A 17,508-nucleotide genomic window follows, 5' to 3' on the forward strand; every position below is an offset into this window, starting at 1 on the left:
CTGTTGTCTGAGAGACAGTTTGTTGTGATTTCTGTTCTTTTACATTTGCTGAGGAGTCCTTTACTTCCAATTATGTGGTTAATTTCAGAATAAGCGCGATGTGGTGCTGAGAAGAATGTATATTCTGTTGATTTGGGGTGGAGAGTTCTGTAGATGTCTATGAGGTCCACTTGATGCAGAGTTGAGTTCAATTCCTGGATATCCTTGTTAATCATCTGTCTCGTGGATCTGTCTAATATTGACAGTGGGGTGTTAAATTCTCCCATTATTACTGTATGGGACTCTAAGTCCCTTTGTAGGTCTTTAAGGACTTGCTTTATGAATCTGGGTGCTCCTGTATTGGGTGCATATATATTTAGGATAGTTAGCTTTTCTTGTTGAAATGATCCCTTTACCATTATGTAATGGCCTTCTTTGTCTCTTTTGATCTTTGTTGGTTTAAAGTCTGTTTCATCAGAGACTAGGATTGCAACCTCTGCTTTTTTTTTTTTTTTTTCCCAATTGCTTGGTAGATCTTCCTCCAGCCCTTTATTTTGAGCCTATGCTCTGCACATGAGATGGGTCTCCTGAATAGCGCACACTGACAGATCTTGACTCTCTATCCAATTTGCCAGTCTGTGTCTTTTAATTGGGGCATCAAGCCCATTTACATTTAAGGGTAATATTGTTATGTGTGAATTTGATCCTGTCATTATGATGTTAGCTGGTTATTTTTCCCGTTAATTGATGCAGTTTCTTCATAGCACTGATGGTCTTTATAATTGGGCATGTTTTTACAGTGGCTGGTACCAGTTGCTCCTTTACATGTTTAGTGGTCCCTTCAGGAGTTCTTGTAAGGCAGGCCTGGTGGTGACAAAGTCTCTCAGCATTTACTTGTCTGTAAATGATTTTATTTCCCTTCACTTATGAAGCTTAGTTTGGCTGGATATGAAATTCTGGGTTAAAAATTATTTTCTTTAAGAATGTTGAATATTGGCCCCCACTGTTTTCTGGCTTGTAGGGTTTCTGTCAAGGGATCTGCTGTTAGTCTGATGAGCTTCCCCCCTTTGTGGGTAACCCAACCTTTCTCTCTGGCTGCCCTTAATATTTTTTCCTTCATTTCAACCTTGGTGAATCTGACAATTATGTGTATTGGGGTTGCTCTTCTCGAGGAGTATCTTTGTGGTGTTCTCTGTATTTCCTGAATTTGAATGTTGGCCTGTCTTGCTAGGTTGGGAAAGTTCTCCTGGATAATATCCTGAAGAGTGTGTTCCAACTTGGTTCCATTCTCCCCATCACTTTCAGGTACACCAATCAAACTTTTCACATAGTCCCATATTTCTTGGAGGCTTTGTTCATTTCTTTTTACTCTTTTCTTCTCTTATCTTGTCTTCTTGCTTTATTTCATTAATTTGATCTTCAATCACTGATATCCTTTCTTCCACTGGATCAAATCGGCTATTGAAGCTTGTGCATGCATCACAAGGTTTTTGTGCCATGGTTTTCAGCTCCATCAGGTCATTTAAGGTCTTCTCTACAGTGTTTATTCTAGTTAGCCATTCATCTAACTTTTTTCAAGGTTTTTAGCTTCCTTGCAATGGGTTAGAACATCCTCCTTTAGCTCAAAGAAGTGTGTTATTATGGACCTTCTGAAACCTACTTCTGTCAACTCTTCAAAGTCATCCTCTGTCCAGCTATGTTCCATTGCTGGCGAGGAGCTGCAATCCTTGGAGGAGAAGGGGCACTATGGTTTTTAGAATTTTCAGCTTTCCTGCTCTGGTTTCTCCCCACCTTTGTGGTTTTATCTACCTTTGGTCTTTGATGTTGGTGACCTAGAGATGTGGTTTTGGTGTAGATGTCCTTGTTGATGTTGATGCTATTCCTTTCTGTTTGTTAGTTTTCCTTCTAACAGTCAGGTCCCTCAGCTGCAGGTCTGTTGGAGTTTGCTGGAGGTCCACTCCAGACCCTGTTTGCCTGGGTATCTCACCAGTGGAGGCTGCAGAACAGCAAATATTGCAGAACAGCAAATATTGGTGCCTGGTCCTTCCTCAGGAAGCTTCGTCCCACAGGGGCACCTGCCTGTATGAGGTGTCTGTTGGCCCCTACTGGGAGGTGTCTCCTATTCATGCTACACGGTGGTCAGGGACACACTTGAGGAGGCAGTCTGTCCGTTCTCAGAGCTCAAATGCTGTGCTGGGAGAACCAGTGCTCTCTTCAGAGCTGTCAGATAGGGACGTTTAAGTCTGCAGAAGTTTCTGCTGCCTTTTGTTCAGCAATGCCCTGCCCACAGAGGTGGAGTCTGTAGAGGCAGTAGGCCTTGCTGAGCTGCAGTGGGCTCTGCCCAGTTCGAGTTTCCCGGCCACTTTGTTTACCTACTGCAGCCTCAGCAATGGTGGACGCCCCTCCTTCTGCCAGGCTGCAGCCTCGCAGGTTGACCTCAGACTGCTGCGCTAGCAGTGAGCAAGGCTCTGTGGGAGTGGGACCCGCCGAGCCAGACACGGGAGAGAATCTCCTGGTCTGCTGGTTGCTAAGACTGTGGGGAAAAGCCCAGTATTTGGGCAGAGTGTCCCGTTTTTCCAGGTACAGTCTGTCATGGCTTCCCTTCGCTAGGAAAGGGAATCCCCTAACCAGAAGTGGGTCTTTAGGGCTTACTTCAATCACATCTGATAGGGTTCTGAGCATTCATTTAATTATATAATACATACCATTTGGCGATACGTATATAAATGTTTATATAAACACTCTCTTATATACTTACATGATCAATACATGTATGCAAGCATATGCAAAATATCCTAATATTCTCCAATTAAAGTTTTTATAAGTCCACAATTAACTTTCATTATTCTAAAAAAAAACAAGAATTAAGAAAGGCTTATTTGTGATTTCCATAAGGACAATGAGTAACAAACAGCCCACCTTATCTTCTTCATTAAGTAACAGAGCAGTGTTTTCTTTACCCTTCTGGCTGTGCTTTCATCCAACCAGAAGCTTCCCCACTGACCCACACAGACTTCTTCAAGTAATCATTCCTTACCTTTGGTCCCAGGAACAGGAGGAGAAAGGAAAGGGGGAGGGAAAGACATCAACTCAATCACATGCAGTAGCTACATGTTTTAAAACAATATTATATACTGTGAGGAAATTAACATAAAAAGCAAATGGCTCTTCTGACACCTTGCTGATCCACTGAAGACAAGAAAAGTAAAATTAAAGATGCTTACCTGCTGTTCCTGCATTCTAGCAGCACCAAGTTCTGAGAGAGACATGGTGAGCTTCTCTTGTTGTTCTGACAAATATTTCTGATACAGGCTTAGAAGTTCTTGGCATTCTCTATACTGTAGCTGAAGAGGTGAGGTTGCAAATTAAGGTGAAAAAACCAAAAAATTGATTCAAACTGCATCCATCAATGCTGCTTTTCATATTCCAATAAACAAAACAGAACCAAAAATGCAATCATATTTGGTGAGACAGTCATAAGTATACAGTCTTCAGATAAAAGTTACATGTATTCCTCCCCCAAAATGATAAAGCAATACTTCACAAAAAGAGTAGCAAAGAACATCCCATTTGAAAACAAATTTATTCCTTGATTCTTTAAATTTGAATAAAAACAAATGTAGATACATGCAAAGGAACTCTTACCTCACACCATATTAAAAAAAACAAAACAAGCTGAAAATGTATCATTGATCTAAACATAAGAGTTAAAACTATAAAACTCTTAGCAGAAAATACAAAAGTACATCTTTGTGACCTTGGATTAGGTGATGATCACTTAAAAGCACAAGTAATCAAATTTTTAAAAAAATAGATAAATTGGGCTTCAAAATGTAAAATGACTGTGCTTCAAATGGCATTATTTAAAAATTGAAAAAAACAACCCCATGAGTGAGTGAAAATATTTGGAAACGATACGGTAAAGAATTTGTGTCCAGAATATATAAACACCTTGTAAAACTAAACAATAAAAAGATAATGAGTACAATTTAAAAGTGGGTAAAGGCTTTGAATAGACATTTCCCAAAACAAAATATGCAAATGGCCAAGAAGCATAAGAAGAGATACTCAACATAGCCATTAGGGAAAAGTAAATAAAAAACACACTGGGATACCATTTTGCATTCACTAAGATGACCATAACCAAAAAGACTAACAAGCACTGACAAGGACATGAAGAAACTGGAACCCTCCTAAATAACTAATGGGAACATAAGACTGTGCTGCCACTTTGGAAAATAAGTTAGCTGTTTCACAATGTTAGAGATTTTTTTGACATATGACCCAGCAATTCTACTCCTAGGTATATACTCAAGAGAAGTGAAAATATGTCCTGAAGAATATTAAATATATAAGCAAAGACAACTTTTTAAAGAACATATGTCCACACAAAAACTTGTATATACATATTCAACATGGCATTATTCCTATAGTAGAAAAGTAAAAACAGTCTCAATGTCCACGGATGAATAAACAAAATGTGGAATATTTATAAATGGAATATTATTCAGCCATCAAAAAGCAATGAAGTACCGCTACAAGCTACAACATGGATGATCCTTGAAAATATTATGCTAAGTAAAAGAAGCCAGACACAAAAGGCCATATATTGCATGATTTCATTTGTATAAAATGTTCAGAACAGGCAAATATATACAGACAGAAATAGATTAGTGGTTGCTAAGGGTTAGGGGAGAAGAAATGGAGAGCAACTGCAAACAGGTATGAATTTTGGTGGAAAGGTAATAAATACGTTCAGGAATTACAAAGTAGTTGTGTTTGCACATTTTTGGAATATACTCAAAACCATTTAATTATATAGTTCAAAAGAGTGAATTTTATTTTATATGAATTATACACAATAAAGTTATTATTTGAAAAAATCAGTATGGGGTACAAATAGTAACACTGTTCTGATAAGAGTACTGACAATTTACACAGAAAGTTCCTAACTGTATTAAAGAGAGTATAATTTGATATTTTTTGTTAAGTTTTTCAGTTAAGTCAATATTTCATTAATAAAACCATCAGCGGGAAATATTCTGAACCCATATCTCCCTACATTTTTTATAATTTTATAATTTGGTATAAAGAACATGGCAATTTAACCTGGGGTACCCTCTCTCATAATTCGCAAAACTTGCCAAGTGTTCAAGATGAAAATACTAAATCAGAAAACGTCAGCTAACTTTGTAGACCAGTGCCTGGGAGACAAATAGTTCTACCCAAGAGAGAGTTCTGTTCCTTATTTTTCTTTGTGGTAATTTCCTCCCCAGGCTCTTTGTCCCTTCAGTACATCTTCAAATCTCCCCTTAACACTTACTTATGTATGCTGTTAGTATAAGAATTACTATCCAATGAGATTTATTCTGTATAAATACTTTTACAACAGGTCATCATGAATAAGGGTCGAAATATTATTTTTTAAAAGTCAAAATGGTGTCTGGTTTCAGTATTTCTTAACATTTTCATAACCTAATCATTGCTTCTGGGCAGATTCTTGTGCTAATAACTTTTGCCAATCATGACTGCATAAATAACTAATTGCTTCACTGTTCTCATTATTAACCTTTAACAAAAAAGGAGCCAGAGGTAGATGATAGAAGAGGAGCTGGTTCACAGGGAAAGGATAGGTTACTAAGCTTAGATAATACAATAATTAGAAGAGCTTGTTGAATCCTTGGCATCTTAAATAACAATAGTATAAATGGTAGTCTAAATAGGTTTTCAGAGTCAATGTACATTAGACTAGGCTGGTTTTACATTTCCATGGAAAGCAAGCTCTAAAAGATAGGAATGATTTGTGGTGGTCCCAGGAGTCTCTGCCAGCTATTATGTATATAAAAGGAGATTTTTATTCTTGCTGTTACCATAGGCAGTAATTTTTATAGTAGGTGAACATATTAGTCTGGTCACAGAATATGAATTTTACTCTGGAAAAATCAAGCACAATTATATAGCTTAGGAGTAAAATGTCAGCATTTGAAACAAATTACAGGCAAATTCATTTACACACATGCTATGTGGGAGAATATGAAAACAGGTAGTCCTGCCTTTATCAATTTTTAATGTCTTTCTTGATATAGCAGATTTCAAAATGCACCCTCCCCCACCTCTCCTTCCTCCCTAGCACAATGAGACTTCAATCCTCCATCTGGAGAGCAAGATTTATGTTAGGAAAATGTGGACAAAATGCCTTCTCGATGATCTGGGGGGTACAGTGAAAAAGAAGACATATTTTACTCCATCCTGGCCGAATGACAGAAAAGAATGAACTAGATGTTGAAAACCAAACTTGAGGGAAAGTGTACACCAAACCATGACATGAATTTAAAACTCTTCAGTCTGCCTAACCACTGTTTAAGAAGTGGAAGACACAGCAGTCATTGCAACCTCTTCGAAGAAATAAGTCTTCATTAGGTAACACAAATAAATAAATAAATAAATAAATATAAATTAGTATTAAGCAAGATTACATCAAAACCTAACCATCAAATTAATTAGCTGAAATGGCTGTGGAAAATAATCATTTGGTAAAGCTTAAAATCTTAACACTAAAATGCATTAGATAGATAAGTAAAAGTAATGATAAGAGCAGAATGAATAAGGGGATGAGTTAAAGAATAAAAACTGTGAGAGACAAATCACAAGTGGAGAGCGGAAGGGCTGGAGATAGGATATACTACTAGGAGGCTGCCAAAGTAAAGAAAGATTATTTTAACTGAAATAATTCCCCTGGCCTACCAGCGTTCACCCCCACCACTTCACCTCACCCTTGTCTCTGACACCTGGGATGCCTGGACTGGTACTTAGTAATCTTGATCAGAACTAATGTTTACAGAACTAATCTTTACAGAACTAAATGTAGAGAGGTCTCTGTGAAAAGACAAAAGGTGAATCATTAAATTAAAAGAAAAAAAAAAGATTCTCCTTTTTTGGAGCCAAGACTCCTTGGAAAAATGGTTGAACCCCATTTCGGGGTAGAGAAAGTATAAAGTAAACTTCAAACATCTTGTTGTGCTGTAAAATGCTAGAAAGTGTTCAAAGACAAATAGATGAGGGCCTGTCACAAGAGTAGGAGATAGCAACCAGGTGCGGTGGCTCACATCTGTAATCCCAGCACCTTGGGAGGCCGAGGCAGGCGGATCACGAGGTCAAGATGTTGACACCATCCTAGTCAACATGATGAAACCCTGTCTCTACTAAAAATACAAAAATTAGTTGAGTATGGTGGCAGGCACCTGTCATCCCAGCTACTCGGGAGGCTGAGGCAGGAGAATCGCTTGAACCCGGGAGACAGAGGTTGCAGTGAGCCTAGATCACTCACTGCACTCCAGCCTGGCAACAGAGCGAGACTCCATCCCACACACACGCAAAAAAAAACCAAAAAAACAAAAACAAAAACAAGACAGTGAAAATCAGCCAGATGTGGTGGTGGGTGCCTGTAATCCCAGCTACTTGGCAGGCTGAGGCAGGAGAATCGCTTGAACCCGGGAAGTGGAGGTTGCACTGAGCTGAGATCATGCCATTGCTCTCCAGCCTGGGTGATGAGAAACTCCATCTCAAAAAAAAAAAAAAAAAAAAAAAAAAAAAGGAGATAGCCTAAAGGGGATGCCTATTAACCACATTTGGGGAAATTTGAGCACTGAAATAATCACTCTAATTAATAGAAAACTAAATAAATAAAAATCCACAACTTCGTAGTAATGCTGCAAAAGGAGAAGAAAGGATGGATTAAAAAAGCCAAGTCACACCTGTAATCCCAGCACTTTGGGAGGCCGAGGTGGGCAGATCACCTGAAATCAGGAGTTCGAGACCAGCCTGCCCAGCATGGCGAAACCCCATCTCTACTAAAAATACAAAAAATTAGCCAGGCATGGTGGCAGACGCCTGTAATCCCAGCTACTCAGGAGGCTGAGGCAAGACAATTGCTTGAACCCAGGAGGCGGAGGTTGCAGTGAGCTGAGATCGCAACAATGCACTCGAGCCTGGGCAACAAGACTGAAACTCTGCCTCAAAAAAAAAAAAAAAAAAAAAAAAGTGAAGTCTTTCTTTACAGAAGAAAGCAAACTAATTAGAACAAACGGTCAAAATTTTAAATCACCATTTTAGAACCCCCAATGTAATAAGTAATACAGTTAAGGATCATTAAAGGATACTAAAACCATTAGGTGAAAGGTTAATGAGTTAGATATTCTTGAAGAGTCATAATTACTTACAGCAAAGAACAAAATGCATCTTTCAACGGTACAATCTGGTGGTCAATACTCAAAGTAAATTAATTCAGGATCACTAATAAGTAGAAAAACAGAAATTATGTCCAATTGCAGGAAGTAGGCATCATCACTTATGTTTTAATCTGAACCTAATCAAATTTGTAAACCTAACTTCCACTTCACAGAATTTAGAAGGAATAAAGGAACAAATTAAATGATACTGTAAGAAACAATCAGACAAATCCAGTATACGGGAGATTTTGCAAAGCACTTGGCCTGAACTCTTCAAAAAGTCAGTGTCATAGGCGAAAAGGTTTGGGGCAGGAGGCTTATTTTAGATTAAGAGACCAAAGACACAACCAAATGCAACCCATGAAGCATGACTGAATCCTCGTTCAGGGAGAAAAACAGAAAAGACATTATTGGGACAACTAGAAAAATTAGAATATGGACTCAATTACAATTAATATTATGGAATTATTACTAATTTTATCAGGTATCATAATCTGGTTTATAAAATAAAATGTTCTCATTCTTATGAGACAAGTCTGAGGTAGTTAGGAGTTACACGTGACACTTGCCACTTCATTTAGTTCTGTATTAGATCAAGATTACTAAGTACCAGTCCAAGCATCCCAGGTGTCAGAGACAAGTGGCATTTCCTATGACACACAGAAAAATAGGCAGATAAACTCTTATAAAATTTTATATCTGTAAGTAAATTTATAATTTATATAAATTTCTATTACATATGTATATATTTCTATATTTATATAGATCTATATACATTTATATACATATATTCAGTTGTTGGCATTGGCTATATCTGCTTTGCCCCCTCTGGTGTGTATTTTTATATAAATATAGATATATTTATATATAATAAATATATATTTATATAGCATATAAATATATATTAAGTACATTATATTACAAATATAATAATTTAATAATCATATATTTATATACAATTATTTATACATAAATATTAAATATTTATATTTTATATATATACACACACACACACACACACACGAGAGGGGGCAAAGCAGATATAGCCAATGCCAACCACTGAAATCTAGGTAGAAGGTACATAGTGTTTCAATGCCATATTGTCAACTGTCTATATATTTGAAAGTTATCATAATAAAACATTGCAGGAAAACTTTTTTTTGTTATGGTTTTTGTTGTTTGCATTTGTTGTGTTTCTCTCTTTCTACTACTACTCAATCTCTTCTTGTCTTCCTACTTCTACCACAAGTTATCATGTGAGAAGCAGAAACTTTGAGCATCAAGTCAGCCTCCTAAGAGTTCTCTACAATCACGTGTCTTTAGTCACTAAGTCAGGTGATCTTAATGTACATACTGATCATTATGTAGATGATCCAACGATATACTAACCAGAACTGTCCTTGGAGCCAGGAAGACGCATATACAAGACAGCAAAATGGCCATGCAAAAAAGACCTGCCAAGCTTTCTTCCAGTCATTTAACAAATGCTTTCTGAATACAATGTAACAGGCATAAGATGTACAAACGCAGTACTGTGGATTCAGCCTGTAATCCCAGCACTTTGGGAGGCCAAGACTGGCGGATCACGAGGTCAGGAGATCGAGACCATCCTGGCTAACACGGTGAAACCCCGTCTCTACTAAAAATACAAAAAAAAAAAAAACTAGCCGGGTGCGGTGGCGGGCGCCTGTAGTCCCAGCTACATGGGAGGCTGAGGCATGAGAATGGCGTGAACCCGGGAGGCGGAGCTTGCAGTGAGCCGAGATTGCGCCACTGCACTACAGCTGGGTGACAGAGAGAGACTCCGTCTCAAAAAAAAATAAAAATAAAAATAAAAAATCACAGACTTAGGTGTCAGTCCAACACTCTTGGCTCAAATCTTAACTCTGGTACTTAGCAACAATGTAACTTCTCTGACATCTTCATCTGGGGATAATATCTACCTCACCTCACAGGGCAACTGCAAATATAAATGATATAAAGAAACGAAGAACAGTTAGCACAGTGCAGGGCACAAAGTATATATTCAATACCTTTTTTTTTTAAAAACGGACATCAAGGCTTAGGGAGAGGGAGATATTTAAACAAATAAGGATAACATGTTCCAGGAGAAACATTTATACACTAGAGTCCAGTGAAGATTTTAAAAAGGTAGGGTGAGTAGTTCACTTTGATCACACTGGAGGGAAGTTAGGAAAGGCTTCAGAGAACATGTGACATTGAAAACAAATTTTGGAAAAGGAGTATACAGATGTACCAGGTAGGTAGGATGTGCATTACCCCTGGCTGAGAAATCACCAGGATCAAAGGAATGAAAAAAAAAATCATTATGTACATTAAGAGAACTGAAAGAAGCATGGCATGGATGGTTCACCGGTCCTGAGTGGGACAGAATGAGTGAAGAGGCTACAGAGATCAACAGGGGCTGGATGTCAAATGTTACCCTAAGCTATTTAGATTTTATCTCTATTTAAGTCATTGATGTCTTACAGCTAATTTGCATTTCATAAAGATACCTCTGGTAGGAGAGTAAAGGATGGATCAGAGGGCTGAAGACTAGAATCAAAGCAACCAATTAGAAAATCCCTATAGAAGTCTAAGCAAGAGATGAGAGGGGAATGAGCTGGAGTAATAATGGTAGAAAATAGGCGATGGGGGTTAAAAAGGGACATTTAAGGCAATGTCACCTTATGAACTGGGTGACAAGATATATGAGGAGATGTGTGATTCCATTTATAAGACAGAGAATGCAGAATAAACAAAAGGTCTGGGGAGAGTGCAACTTTAGAACACAGAGTTAAAAATGCTTGGGAGAGTTTAGTGGAGGTAGCTAAGAGGGGACACTTGGATCCCTGGGCTTGAAATTCAGAAAAGAAGTCTGAGTAGAAATAGACATTTGGGAGTTAATCACTTTATATGTGGCGGCTGAAGACATGAGAGTGGGTAAAATTGTCCAGGGAGTGTATAGATTTTGTTTGTTCATTTATTCACTCATTCATTCATTCTTTCATTCAACAAATAAGTCTATAAGGGTAGGAATTTTTGTTTTGTTTACCACTGAATTCCTTAGCCTACATAAGTGTTCAATAAATATTTATTGAATAATAAATATAATGAGTACATTAACATCTGAGGCTGAATGAGATGCCAGACATACAATAATGAACAAGACTAACACTAACACTATCTCCTTTAGGGAGAAAGAATGGCAGGTAATCAAACACAAAGAAGAACAAATGAAGAGTAATGACAAGAACATTATGTAGTGCTGTAGGGACATTTTCTAAAAGGACCCAAATGGTCAAGGAGCCAGGGAAAGCCTCTTAGAGAAAGGAATGTTTCAACTGTGAGACGAGAAGGAGGCCGATGTAACAAGTAAAGGACAGGCACAGAAAAAAGATAAATAACACAGATAAATAAAAAGATGAAGTCAGCTGTGTCCAGTGTTGAAGAGCAGCCACCCCAGTTAAAGACTGAGTTGAGAAGCTACTAGTGACCCTTGCAGAACATCAATTTGACATTACTTTGTTGTCCATCATCTTCCCCCGACTGTTTTGTTAGATGAACAGTTAGGCTATTTTCTTGTCAGGGAGGGAAGCTTTACAAAAGAGAGAGATGTTTTATTCAGGATCATCCTCGGGTAAGAATCTGAGGTAAGGCCATCTGGCTCCAGCTGTAAAGCAATCCATTACTCACAGACTTTTGGGGAAATACAGAGCCCAAAAGTTTTCACTATGGCAGGTACTTCCTTTACTCTGAATGCCTACAAACCATACATTAAGATGGCATATCATTCTAGGCATAACATTCTGCCTAGAATGTTTTGCCTGCCCCGAATCCTAGATTCCTACTTGTCCATTAAAACTTAATTTTTATGTCACCTCTTCCTCCAAGCTTTCACTGACCTCCCAGGCAGAGTTAAGCACCTTTATCATAGTAAATACCATAAAGTTAAAATTATTTGACTATATTACTATCACCTGAAGCAGACTGTGTTTTCCTGGAAATCATAGTGTACTAATCTTGGTATCTCTTCAGCACATAGCAGGCACTTCAAAAATGTCACAGGAATGAGTACAGAAATAAAAGCAAAGGAGCTCCTATCGAATTTTCATGTTGGTTTTGAGTTTGGAATGGAAACAAACCATAGATAGACAACGTGGCCTTTAAACTAGCCAAGAAGATGCTTAAAATATTGACTCATTAAAAACTAAAATTTCTTCTAACCTAGTAAGATTTTCCCATCTGAAATATGGTTTCTGACCATGTCAGATTCCTCACCTTACAATCATTTTCTTTTCTCCCTTTCGAAAAAAAGAGTACACATTTTCTGATATAAAAATTGAGGTCCAAATTATGTATCTAGTTTAGTACTCACTGATAAAATATGCAACTGAAAATGGATTGTTTGTAAAAAGAAAAACTGATTCCAAGATCAAGTGGTTCACAGAGCTAGGTAAAAATTTCACATAAATATTTACACCCGTTTATGAAGTTGTGATCTGTGCAGGAGTACAATCCACTGATACAAGTCTGAAATCTTCCATTTAATTAAAAGAAAAATTTATGGCAAATTTGGTACATGACCATGTTATTTTTCAATTTCCTGGTAACAGTTATCCATTGGGGAGGGTAAAAAAGCACAAAACAGCGGAAAACTCAATGCCCTGGACACTTAAAGAGGGAAACAAGACTCAAGTGACCCACTCATACTCTTCTAGACTGTAATTCATTCTGTTTGATCACCTGAACAAAAACATAAGCCATGAAAAGATAGCTAATTAGAGTAAACTAGCTCCTTGAGAGTTATCTAAGTCCCTACCTTGTTTCTTGCAGAATTGCAAATCAAGATGGTGGGGTGGGGGCTGGTAGAAATAGACTTGAAATTGAGATGCTTTACATTCTGTCTTTTTTTCAGGTCATCTAAAACTCTATGGATTTTAGAAACTACCTACACAATGGAGACCCAAGGTTTATTTCTCCAACTTTAAAGGTAAAGACACTTATTTAAATCCAGACATCCTAAACAGCAGGCTATCAATGTGCCAGATGGACCAGAACTTTGATTTCATGTTTTTATAGTTTCCTTTTCACAAAATAAGAGAATATATATTTTCAAGCATTCACTGTAGACATTAAAGACAAGGTTGAGAAAATATTTCTATTGAAAACCATGCATTTTCTCTTGCTTCTAACATGCTTAAAAATTTATCTTTTGTTTAAAAGATCTATGTTTCAGCTGGACCCAAAGGAGAAATATTTTCCCCATTTGCAAAGGCTCCTTTAAAGCAATTCAACCTTTCATGAGTTACAAGAACTACCTTAGAACTGTAGAAGAAAAAAAGCTGCTATCATACCTCTCCCCCAAGAAGTTTCCTTATCAAGTGAACTGCACAACAATAACTAACACTTAAAAACTTTCAATTTCAGAAAGGGAAAATTCCTGACAATATAGACTATGGAAAATGGTCTGCACACTAAGCTCTCCAGACCCTGAAAGGCTGTTCAGTGAAGTTGTGTGAATAATGCTTTGTGAAGTATAGTGAAATATATCAGGCTGGGAACTACCAGTTTCAACCATGAGAAACAGTCATGTTGCAGAGGCTTACGCCTGTAATCCCAGCACTTTGGGAGGTTGAGGTGGGCGGATCACCTGAGGTCAGAAGCTCAAGACCAGCTTGACCAACATGGAAAAACCCCATCTCTACTAAAAATACAAAATTAGCTGGGCATGGTGGTGCATGCCTGTAATCTGAGTTACTCAGGAGACTAAGGCAGGAGAATTGCTTGAACCCAGGAGGTGGAGGTTGTGGTGAGCTGAGATTGCGCCATTGTACTCCAGCCTGGGTAACAGAGTGAGACTGTCTCAAAAAAAAAAAAAAAAAAAAAAAGGGCAGTGGCTCACATCTGTAATCCCACCACTTTGGGAGGCCAAGACGGGCAGATTCCAAGGTCAGGAGATCAAGACGATCCTGGACAACATGGTGAAATTCCGTCTCTACTAAAAATACAAAAATTAGCCAGGCATGGTGGCGCATGCCTGTAATCCCCAGCTAGTCAGGAGGCTGAGGCAGGAGAATCACTTGAACCAAGGAGTTGCAGGTTGCAGTGAGCCGAGATCGCGCCACAGCACTCCAGCCTGGCGACAGAGCAAGACTTCGTCTCAAAAAAAAAAAAAAAAAAAGTCATGTCATTCTACTTCCCATCTTCAAACCGAAGAGATTTATTCTTGCCATTAAATTAAAACATTTCATGAGTTATCAGTTTCAATACATATGATACCTCTCTTTCTTCATACTCCTGCAAGGCCGCTCTTGGCTGAGGGCATTCCAAAGTAAATCTGAAAAACAAGTTCAGTCCATGATGGGAAGGGGAGGTCAGACATGCTTCATTATACCCTCATCCCTTTGGAATTCAGGCCCAATTGACCAATATTAACATTAAAACAGAGATTTTTAAGACTGGCAAAGCAGTCTCTTTGCAGCAATGAGATATCAAATTCCAACCTGACTCTAGTATAGCATCATATGATAGATACCAGGCCCTGAAAAAATCAAAGTGTTTTACCCCAAAATATATTTCTTTGACTTATTTTGAAATGGTCCTGCAAAGCTATCTTTTGTGGGGAGAATCTACATTATGTTGAGAATCCCCTTCCCTTTCCAGTTCTTCTCTTCCTGAAGAGATTAGTTGTGAGTCTAGCACCTTTTAAACATTTGAATAGAAAACACTTGCCATCTATTGCCTCTAAGGGTGGCCACCTATGAGGTATAATAAAAACCTGCATAATAAAAACCTTGGTCTCCACAATCCCAGACACTCCTTTCTATTGATTCCTGGTCTTAAGATAATAACTCTTTTAACCAACTGCCAATCAGAATATCCTTGAATCCACTTATGACCAAAAGCCTGAGTTGTCCCACCTGTCCAGACTGAATCAACTGGTACACTTTACATGTATTGATTTATGTCTGTCAGTAAGTTGTCCCCCTAAAATGTATAAAATCAAGCTGTAACCCAACCACATTGGGCACATGTTCTCAGGACATCCTGGGGCTGTGTCACAGGCCTTGGTCACCCATATTTGGCACAGAATAAGCCTCTTTAAATGTTTTACAGAATTTGACTCTTTTCATCAACATTCCTGTATTCGTCTCTTTGAACTATTTTATCTTACTGTGTAAGACAATTCCTTTCTGTTTTTTTTTTTGGAGCGAGAGTCTTGCTGTGTCACCCAGGCTGGAATGCACTGGCGTGATCTCGGCTCACTGCAACCTCTGCCTCCCAGGTTCAAGCGATTCTCCTGCTTCAACCTCCCGAGTAGCTGGGATTGCAGGCGCCTGACAATTCATTTCTTAGCAGAAATGTAAACCGAGTTTAAGTGGTCCCTCAATCTTCTTTCTCCCACACAAACCAATCCGGTGACATCAAGTGTTCCTCATATACAGTATTTGATCTTCCAGTACTATCATTTTTATGCTTGTCATCTCTCCCTTCTTCAGAGATTTCATCAGAGTTCTCTTTTAAGAATAAGATACTATCATCACCTATTTCACAATTAAACACCTATCACCAGGAATAGATGCCTGAACTAGAGTATCTTTGAATAGCTCAATATAACCTCTACTTGAAGGTGGGGGACTTCTAAGTGCTTTAAAGATATTATATTTAATTCCTATTAAAAGAAAAAACCCATGATGTACTATTACTAATTTTATTTTACAAATAAATCTGCAGCACAGAATGGTTAATAACTTATCCGAGGATAACCTAGCAGTGAGCTGGGATTTAGAATAAAGTCTTAGATCCACTAAAGCAGCATTCCTTAAAATGTAATGTACAAAACAATTACCTGTGGGTCTTGTTGGAAGGCAAATTCTGATCCAGTAGATGTGAGGTAGGGTCTAACAAGCTTCTGAGTAATGCTGATGTTGCTGGTCCAGGGAACATACTTAGGGTATGCGTATCATCTCTAAGAACCCTCTTTCATACCAGTAAGAGAAGGCCCATCCTTCGCCTTTATGTTGAAATGTAATACATTATTGGACTCATTTGCTTCCTCCCTTTAAGTCATTCTTGGTATATCTTTCTGAGTTTATTTTATCTGTTTTGGTCAACTGTTTTTGTTTTGGAAGGAAACATATAGAAAATAAAAGAAGTGATGTAAAATAATCCACTTTCTTCTTTAAAAGGAAGCAGCATTCTGAATTTTTAGGGCGATGTAACATTTCTATTTTGGCTAACTACTGAAGTATAGGTTGAATATCCCTAATCTGAAATCCAAAATTAGAAATACTCCAAACTCTGAAATGTTTTGGGCACCAACATAATGTCCAGAGGAAATGCTCATTGCAGCATTTTAGATTTCCTGATTAGGGATGTTCAACTGGTATGTATATTGTAAATACTGAAAGATCTGAAAAAATCCAAAATCTGAAACACTTCTGGCCTCAAGAATTTTGGATAAGGGATATTCAACCTGTAATAACAATTAGCAAATACTACCTGTAGTGCTTAAGAATTTGTACTGGGGGAAGAGTCCATGAGAAGTAAACAACCACACCCTCTCTCTTCTATTTCCAAAAAGATATCCATCTTCTATATCACCCATCCACACTTTTAAACATAAGTTTACAGTATCATTTCTAAATTCAGTTTAACATTGCTAGATCATTAGCTATGGCCTTGGGGAACAGCATTCTCACCAGAGTTGCAAGTAGTCTGTAATGTAGTATGAAAATATCACCCAGTATTAATAACTCTAAGTGAAAATCAAACACATTCAATAAAACTGTATTAACTAGAGTGAAAAAGGAGAGTGCTTATACAATGGAATCACAGTTATCATCTTAAGGTTAAAATTTTAAAAGTAGTAGGAATATCTCATTACTTGTCTCTTTGAAAATGACTGAGGCTATTGACCACACATGTAAATTACTGCTCAGAGAAAAATTAAGTAACTTCATGGGGAGGTTTATTGTCTAAACTCAGCAAATGCCACAAAGACTAAGGCCAAAAAAAAAAAAAAATGTTATGAACAACTTCACTTCAATGGTTCTTAATATAATTAAGCTTATGTGGACTGTTCAGCAGAATGATACTAAAAAACAGGTAAAAAACCAGATTTTTTGTTTTACCCTCCGTTCAAGAAATGTTATAGAGGTTTAGCCCAAAAATACTCAAAGACAAAAGTTTCACAATATCACTAAAATCAAGGAGCTAGGTTTTACTTTACTATTTTAATACTACATAAGTTAGCCCATAAACATTTAAAAGAACAATCCCTGAGCCAATAGCTTTT

At 37.7% G+C, this 17,508-nt stretch overlaps 1 protein-coding gene across 22 annotated transcripts in view; it reads right to left on the bottom strand.

The window, feature by feature from the left end:
* The window catches only part of KIAA1328 (KIAA1328 ortholog), a 402,667-nt gene that overhangs the window by 267,147 nt on the left and 118,012 nt on the right, over window positions 1-17,508 (bottom strand). For all 22 annotated transcript variants that reach the window (XM_074022571.1, XM_074022560.1, XM_045378041.2 and 19 more), the window contains one exon: window positions 3,204-3,331. In XM_074022571.1, coding sequence (XP_073878672.1) covers window positions 3,204-3,331 — 128 coding nt within the window. The remainder of the gene's footprint in view (window positions 1-3,203; window positions 3,332-17,508) is intronic.

Source organism: Macaca fascicularis, chromosome 18 (genome assembly GCF_037993035.2).
Source record: "Macaca fascicularis isolate 582-1 chromosome 18, T2T-MFA8v1.1".
Lineage (NCBI taxonomy): Eukaryota > Metazoa > Chordata > Mammalia > Primates > Cercopithecidae > Macaca > Macaca fascicularis.